We start from the raw sequence: 8,329 nt of genomic DNA, 5'->3' as shown, positions 1-8,329 counted from the left end.
ACGGTCGGTTCAGCCGGGCGTTGAATGGGGAACGTCACAATGGGAAATCCCACCCTGCCCCCCCCCCATTAAAAAACAAGTGATGAAGACCTCTGAAAGATGACAGCCAAATCTGAATCATTAAAGGTGAACCGTATGAAGTGAGTGCTGGATCAGGACTTGTTCTGGACCTTGTCCCGTCTGCTTTCGTTGGCAGGAGGACCTGCAGATTGACTCGGTCTTCTCCGTGACCCCTGCTGCCGACGCTCTGTCCCAGTCCAACGTGGACTCGTCCACGCTGCACATGTCCTGCTCCTTCTGCAGGAAGAACCTGCTGAAAGGACAGACGGCGTTCCAGAGGAAAGGCTTGCCGGCGCTGTTCTGCTCCACGGACTGCCTCACCACGTCACTTCCTCTCAGCAAAGGAGCCAAGATCTGCAGCAACTGCCAGAAGTGAGTGACCTGTGAGCTGCTCTGACGGTCCCGAGTGCTGCGAGTTCTGAACCCGCTCGCTGACCTCCGGCTTCTTTTCTTCTCAGGTTGATCTTCCGGCCTCACGACGTCATTCATGCTCCGGATGATAAAGGAGTCGTGAAGGATTTCTGCAGCCAGAGCTGCGTGACCTCCTTCAACTACAAGAAACGCGCCGTCAACCTCAGGGGTTCGGCCGGGCCCGCTAAAGCGCCGCAGACTCAGTCGGCCTGCAGCATGTGCTCCAGAGTCAGCACCGTGAGTCAAACCGGAGCGCCGAACTCTGGATTAATTAACCCCCCACCCCCACCCTGAGTTCCTCTGTTGGTTTTCGAACTCTGGGTCGAGCTGCGTTGTCTTCTCTCTGCAGAGCAAACACGAGGTGGTCCTGAGCGGAGCCGTTCACAAGATGTGCAGCGACGCCTGCTTCAACCGTTTCCGCACCACCAACAACCTGGCGATGTCCGGCTGCGCCAACTGCGGCCTGTACTGCCACAGCAAACCGCTGCTGCTGAAGATGGACGACGGCAGCAAGACGCTGTGCAACGCCGAGTGCTTGGCTCAGTTCAAAGAGGCAGGGACTCACAAGTTCACCACGTGCCCCTGGAGTCCGCTCTCTGAGACTAACCTCTGATTCTTCTGCTTCACCCCCCCCCATAGAAAACCAAGCTGATCCAGATGTGCACGATGTGCCGGGCCCCCCGCTCGCTCGCTCAGATGGTGGACAACAGAAACAGCGACGACTCTGTGAATCTGTTCTGCAACAGCAGCTGTGTGATGGCCTTCAAGGTCCAGTCTGCCAGCTCCTTGGGTAACTGTCAGGAAACACCTCCTCTGTCCTGCACCTCCTTTTGTTTTCACAAAGTTTAAATGGTGTCCGCTGCACACGCTTGAGTTAAGAACGGTTTTCAACCGTCTCTGGTTGAATTCAACCCACCTGTTCTTGTGTAGTCATCATGCTTTCGTCCTGAGCTCTGACAAATCCCGTATCATGAAAATAATTAAAAATGTCCTCAGTCTCGTGACTATGAGGTTAAGATTGTAACGGACCGGCTCGGTGCTGGCGGTCAGGACGTTGTCGTCTCTTGTAGTTAAGTTGTTTTTTACCGATAGCTCTAGAGTTTTTAACGTGGAGTTCAGGGACTTTACCTGAGGATATAAATACCAAACGTTCGTTTTAACAGCCGTTGTCCACCGTCGCAGAGCGGAACAAGGGAGTTGGGTATATCTCAGGCCATCTGTGCACGTTGTGAGCACGACCGCTTGAAAGCTGAGGTTTGACGTAAGAAAGGTCTCGATCAAAAACTGGGATGTCATGCAAAAATACAAGATGGCCGCCATCATATATGTGTGTGTGAACTGACCACCCTGATCGTTTGAGGAAAATAGTTTTATACTTCTTAAAAGTATAATTTCCTCAAATGCCTGGAGCGGTCAAAGATTAATTTTTGGACTCCCCGGGTCCTCCTCTGCTCCTGGTGGTGATAAAACTGCTCCCTCCGCTCTTCAGGCTCCGTCACTCTGCGCCGCTCGGACGAGAAATGAAACCTCCCTCTGTTGTTTACTCAGCGTAACTCCTCCCCACTTAGATATCTGATCAGAAAAACATTAAAGTTGACTTTCATTCCCTGTTCAAGTCCAGTTCAGAAAAACATTCATCATCAAAACTTTCGCTGTTCAAGTCCGTCAGCGACGGGGACGTTGGTGTACGACTTGTTCACGTACAGATCAAAACGCAGTCCGTCATAAACATCATTAATGTAAAAACAACAAAACACTTTGGTTGCCATGGAAACTCCACTCATTAACATGCGTGTTTAAATTCTCTGTAAAACATTTTTCCCGGCTGTTCTCCGCAGGTACTCAAGTGAACTGTGATTATTGCAGTAAAAACGCCGTACCTTCGTACCACCTGGCCATGTCGGACAACTCCATCAGGAACTTCTGCTCGCTGCCGTGCGTCATGTCGTTTCAGGTAAAAAAATAAAAAAGAACCTCTGATTTTCACGCCGCCGCGCCACGACGGCGTTAAGGTTTTTAAATCTGCTCGTTTTCCGCCTCAGGAGAAGTTTAAGAAGAGTCAGGCGCGGCTGAACGCTATCGCCAAGCCGGCGGTGGGATCGGCTCATACCGCCGTCACGCCTCAGATCTGCCTGGACGCCAAAGATCTGCGTAAACTGCGCTGCCTGCACTGCAACCAGATCATCGCGAGCAAACCTGAGCTCATCCACATCAAGGTACCGAGCCCCAGGGCTGGAAGGTTCTGATGGATCAGACCCACATGATGAGCATAACCGCTCAAACCGTTAGCATCACTGAAATACTCTCAATCTGCTGGAAACACTTTTTGTGATTCAGGTGGATTTTTTGAGCCCGACCAAAATGGAAATTTTTGCTATCGCTGATATTGCGAGGTGAAGGCGCCGCGATGACCGATATAATGGCTTAAAAAATGTGCACTTTGTCCACCCCCAAGAATCTCATTAAACAGTGAGGGGAGCAGGGCTTGTTTGTTTAGCGCAGCTGTTAGCGATCATGAAGCTAAGCTAATCAGATCCACCTTTAATTAGTCCAGCTGTGCTGCGTTCTGTTCAAAGACGGTAATAAGTTCATCACGTGAGTAAGTTACATAAATGAGGTGATAAATAAATTCATAGTTAATAATTAGTTTAAGTAGTCATGCTAAAAACTTAAAATGTTTTTGGTTTGAACTCCAGTCAGAGTGGGACATCTGATCTTCGTGGTATTGTACGTGCAACACGTGAGGTAGTGAGTGCTCTCACCACAGGACAATCTTTGACGACTTTTCTCCAGTAAAACAAGAGCTTCGGAAAATAATGGAGAAACGGCTCATATACTGGTGCACGCTAAATGTGCCCTACACGCTTGAGCCTTGGGAGACTTTCGTCTTGTTACAAATTCATAAACAAAATGTCTTCAGTAAACTCATGAACGCGAGCCTTGTCTGAGGACTTTTTATTTTGTTCGCTGTCTAGCTTCATATCGTCTCATGTTGTGAGGACAACAGACTCACACTGACGTTAGCTTGCTAACTTGAGGAACGTAGCTAACGACAAGCGGGTTGGAGGATTGAAGAGATTTATTGTGAATTTTTTATTTTACAGATCAGTTCAAATGAACTTGCCAAGCTCTGTTCAGCACCACGCAGTACTGCTCCCTGCTTCATCTGTGCTCAACGTCAAACTGAAACCTGAAGTGAACGCCATGACTTGAACGTAGTCTTCACGCGCCCTCTGCTGGTTACATCGTACAATTACAGCTTGTTCCAGCATTTTAGGGGTGAAAATTAGAAGTGTTTATACTGGCCGATAATGGGACCACTATCGCCGATACCGATAGACGACTATATCATCCAAAATTATCGGCCCTACCGATTAGGTCTGTCACAATAACAAATTTTGCAGGGCAATTAATTGTCTCAAATTATTCCGATAAACAGTATCGTTTTAAATTTGACAGTAATTAGTAATTATTGTCAAATTTAAGAAGAAATGTTGGTTAATTTTTGTGTGTGGTACCTTTTTTTGACCACTGGATGGCAGTACAAGACTGTTCGAACCGAAGGATGGATAGTGAGGGAGTGAGCAGCGTGTCTTTTTTAAGAAAAACGGGAGGGAGGCCCCTTGACGTGACATGGGCTGTCTCTCTTCATTTCTCAAAATGGCGGACGCTCAGTGTGGTTTGAGCTCTTTAGCATTTTTCACACAAAGCTTAAAAAAAAAAAAGTTCTCAGGTTCTTTTTGCAGAGAAAAACAACTTTTTACACGAAGGCACGAGTTTCAACTGTGAATTTTGGAGCTTCGACAAGACGGAGGTTTTTCCCCGAGGTCGGCCTGTTAGCTCGTAGCTTAGCTTCTCAGCTTAGCTGCTTTCAACGATCCAAAAACGTGATTCTTGATCGTTAAAACAGATTTTAAAGAGAAAGGGCGGGGTCAGTGAAGAGACCGGAGTTGAGACACGAAGAAACGATAAAACCGATAAATGAAAATGAGGTCGATAATTTTCATTTACCATGCGATTAATTGATTATTGTTTATCGCGACAGGTCTACTGATACATCAGTCGGACTTGTGTTTTTAAAGTAAAATGCCAAAATAAAGTGATTGTATCTTTAACAACTGTAGGAGTTTACTTTTTATCAAATGATGCACAACAAGACGTTTTGTTTTAAATGTTTGTGTTTTAAAAAAGTGGCGTTTTTACTGTAAAAACCAAACTCTTTGTCAGAACAGTCACGTTTGTTCTGACTGCTGCTGCGAGTCGTGTTCTATTAAATGTTTTACAAACCAAAACATTTTGATTCATTTCAGTTTGAGAACCGAAATGACGTCAAATCTGTTTGGACTGTTTTAAGCGGAGCGTTTTCTGTGACCCGTTATAAAGTTAACTCTTACTCTGATCAAAATGACCTCTTCACAGAACAACCCCAGAGTATTGTGTCCTCCATGATTCATCGCAGGACTTTCTGACATGTTTGCACTTTAAATGAAAGCAGCCCGGATGGTGCTGATGAGCAGAGGGCGCTCCTCATCTGTTTGCAGGATAAGATCGCCTTTCTCTGCAGCGCCGACTGCTCCATGGAGTACAAGAAGACCAACTTCGTGACCAGTCTGTGCGAGTACTGCAAGATCGAGAAGATCACCAGGGAGGTGAAAAGAATCGACAACAAGGACTGCTACTTCTGCAGCGACGGTGCGACGCTCTTCAGAGGGTTTTATTGGTCCGACCGCCTCTCTGCAGACACGTTGGTTGGTAGTGACATCACTTCCTGTTTGCAGGCTGCAGGCTCCTCTTCAGACACGAGCTGAGCAAGAACTGGGGCAAACACTGCCACTCCTGCCTTTACTGCAACAGCGTGTCCAAGAAGCTGGTGACGGCTCAGTACGGGGGCTCCGTCGAGGACTTCTGCTCCGAGGAGTGCCGGTCCAAATACACCATGCTCTTCTGCCACGTAAGCGAACCGGAACCCGATCTTTAAAAGCTCCCGGCGCAGACTGCGGAGATGCTGACGGCGGTTTCCCCGCAGGTTGCGAAGTGCGACAGCTGCTGGCGCAAAGGCAAACTGAAGCAGAGCCTGTCGCTGCTCGGCGAGGTCAAACACTTCTGCGGGCTCAGCTGTCTGCTGAAGTTCTGCTGCGACACGGTGGCCACGCAGGGGCCCATCCCAAAAGGTCGGTCACTTCTTATATCACGTGCCACTGTTTGGAGAGTAACACTGAACGGACACGTTTACTAAAGTGATCTCGTTTTGATTAACGTCCTGCAAGTTTTAATCTTCCACCTGAAGATTAACACGACACTGAAGCTGCGGGGCAACGATGAACGTTTGGTTTGTTGCTCGAAAAGATGGAGACTTTGTGAGAGTCCTCTCAGTTCCAATGTTCTCCAAGAAGTTTGAGCCTCTTAGCTCTGATTCAGGAAAGACTGATGTCAGGTTTAAGCACAAGTAACAAAAAGTCTAAATGAAGTTCCTACGTAGTCGTAAAAAATCTGCATTTCCAAGATCTGAATAACTCGAGAAAAAGGGAACTGGTGTTTCTAGTTACCCCGGCGCGTTTCGTTTCTAAAAGCTGCTCCAACTGGCTCAACGTTTTTCATCGACCACATATAAAAAAATAATTAAATCACCGGAGCGACCGACTTTTATCACGTGGAATGTGGACATTTAAAACATCAGTTATGAGCAAACACTCTTGACTGCAACGGTACGAACTGGCCCACGTGGGTCGAGTCGGGGCTGTCCAGTCCTGGTCCTGCAGGGCCATCGTCCTGGAGGGACACTGTCCTGCAGGGACACTGTCCTGGAGAGACACTGTCCTGGAGAGACACTGTCCTGGAGAGACACTGTCCTGCAGAGACACTGTCCTGGAGAGACACTGTCCTGGAGAGACACTGTCCTGGAGAGACACTGTCCTGGAGGGACACTGTCCTGGAGGGACACTGTCCTGCAGGGACACTGTCCTGCAGGGCCATCGTCCTGGAGGGCCACTGTCATGGAGGGACACTGTCCTGCAGGGCCATCGTCCTGGAGGGACACTGTCCTGCAGGGCCATCGTCCTGGAGAGACACTGTCCTGCAGGGACACTGTCCTGCAGGGACACTGTCCTGGAGAGACACTGTCCTGCATGCTTCCCTGATTCAACGGTTGAATCAACTCTTCATGTTCTTCAGTTTAATGACCCGATGACTCCCATCAGGTGAGTTGAAGCAAACATCTAACACATGCAGGGTAGTGGCCCTCCAGGACCAGGATGGGGCACCCCTGGGTTTATCCTGATGCTGCTCAGTAATCCAGGTAGAAGAATCTAACAAAGTTGAGTCAGGTCCTCTGGACAGATTCTTTCTGTTGAAACGTTTCGTCTTTTATCTAAAGGACTTCTTCAGTCTGAGGAGCTGCAACAAACTCAGTCTTATAAACAGCACCTTCTCATGGTGGATCAACCAGCTTGTTGTTGACATCCAGAACCAGCTGTTCACATGATGAAGGACCATCAGCCTGACAATCATTAGCACCTGATGATCGCTTGCTATTCACAGGAGGCTGAGTGATTCTAGCAATAACAGCATTGTAAGAGGGGGACAGTTGGACACGGAGGCTCCGCCCCTCTTTAATGATGGACAGTCTCTTCACAAAGATGGCCTCCTTTACTCCTCTCAAAAACTCCCTCTCTCTTGCTAGTATCACTCAGCCCCCTGTGAATAACAAGCGATCATCAGGTGCTAATGATTGTCAGGCTGATGGTCCTCCATCATGTGAACAGCTGGTTCTGGATGTCAACAACAAACTGGTTGATCCACCATGAGAAGGTGCTGTTTATTAGACTGAGTTTGTTGCAGCTCCTCAGACTGAAGAAGTCCTTTGGATAAAAAAACAACTGTTTCAACAACAACAATCCATCCAGAGGACCTGACTCCACCTGGTTAGACCCCTGGGTCTAGTTTGTGTGGACTTGTGTGACCACGACGAGGTGACGGTTCCTGTGTTCTGGTTCCAGTGTCTCCAGAGGACACGCCGGTGATCGCCAGCGTCATGTCGCTCGCAGAGCAGCAGGCCGGAAAAGCTTCAACCAGATCTTCAACCAGAGCTGCTCAACAAGGTAAAGACAACAAACTGCGGCTCGTCTTCCCAGTTCTTCAGGGACCATTTACTCTTTTTATTTTGTCTCCTGCAGGTAGAACATCCAACGTGTCAAAGAAAGCTGGACACGTAAGTTTGTATTTTATGATGAAGTCCTTTCGTCCTCTTTATAACTGATGTAAAGTTAATTTTGGACACCGGCTCGTCTCAGGAGCTAAACATCAAGAACGAGCTGCTTTTAGAAGATCTTCAGTTCAGACGATCGTTCCTTTACGAGACGTTCTTTTGATGCTTCGGTCTTTGCTGATTTAAATAGAGTTATAAAAACTTCAATAAAAGTTTGAATATAAACCCCAAAAATGTGATTTTATTCATTCACTTTTTAATTTAAATTAGATTCAGTTTATTTCTGTAGCTTTAAGTCACACCAGAGGTCGTCTCAGGGCACTGCAAACATTCACGTACATTAAAAAGACGATTAGTAAAGTTATTTATGTAAAGCAGCAGCAGATCGTGTTGAGTCTTCACTTCGTCACAGTCTCTCACCCTGAGCAAGAACAGAGGAGACAGTGGGAAGAAAAAACTCCCTTTAACAGGAAGAACCCTCCAACAGGACCAGGTCAGGACGAGCGGACATCTGCTTCAACCAGCTGGTTTGAGAGGACAGGAAGTAGAAACACACAGAATGACAGGTCCAGATGAACTTTCTATAGTCCAGATGAACTTTCTATAATTCAGGTGAACTTTCTATAGTTCAGGTGAACTTTCTATAGACCAGGT

The 8,329-nt window shown here is 47.4% G+C and overlaps 1 protein-coding gene across 1 annotated transcript in view; it reads left to right on the top strand.

Moving 5' to 3' along the window:
• LOC119425537 (zinc finger MYM-type protein 4) overlaps positions 1 to 8,329 on the top strand; it is a 22,949-nt gene that overhangs the window by 5,085 nt on the left and 9,535 nt on the right. Inside the window, exons 6-16 of the mRNA XM_037693063.1 lie at positions 197 to 432; positions 519 to 708; positions 821 to 1,024; positions 1,111 to 1,261; positions 2,310 to 2,425; positions 2,514 to 2,687; positions 5,013 to 5,163; positions 5,250 to 5,422; positions 5,498 to 5,642; positions 7,467 to 7,568; positions 7,644 to 7,678. Of these exons, the coding sequence (XP_037548991.1) occupies positions 197 to 432; positions 519 to 708; positions 821 to 1,024; positions 1,111 to 1,261; positions 2,310 to 2,425; positions 2,514 to 2,687; positions 5,013 to 5,163; positions 5,250 to 5,422; positions 5,498 to 5,642; positions 7,467 to 7,568; positions 7,644 to 7,678 (1,677 nt within the window). The remainder of the gene's footprint in view (positions 1 to 196; positions 433 to 518; positions 709 to 820; positions 1,025 to 1,110; positions 1,262 to 2,309; positions 2,426 to 2,513; positions 2,688 to 5,012; positions 5,164 to 5,249; positions 5,423 to 5,497; positions 5,643 to 7,466; positions 7,569 to 7,643; positions 7,679 to 8,329) is intronic.

The sequence above is a fragment of the Nematolebias whitei genome, chromosome 19, assembly GCF_014905685.2.
Source record: "Nematolebias whitei isolate Nwh7 chromosome 19, NemWhi1, whole genome shotgun sequence".
Lineage (NCBI taxonomy): Eukaryota > Metazoa > Chordata > Actinopteri > Cyprinodontiformes > Rivulidae > Nematolebias > Nematolebias whitei.
The sequence above is the reverse complement of the archived record's forward strand: the minus strand, read 5'-3'. Positions and strand labels throughout refer to the sequence as shown.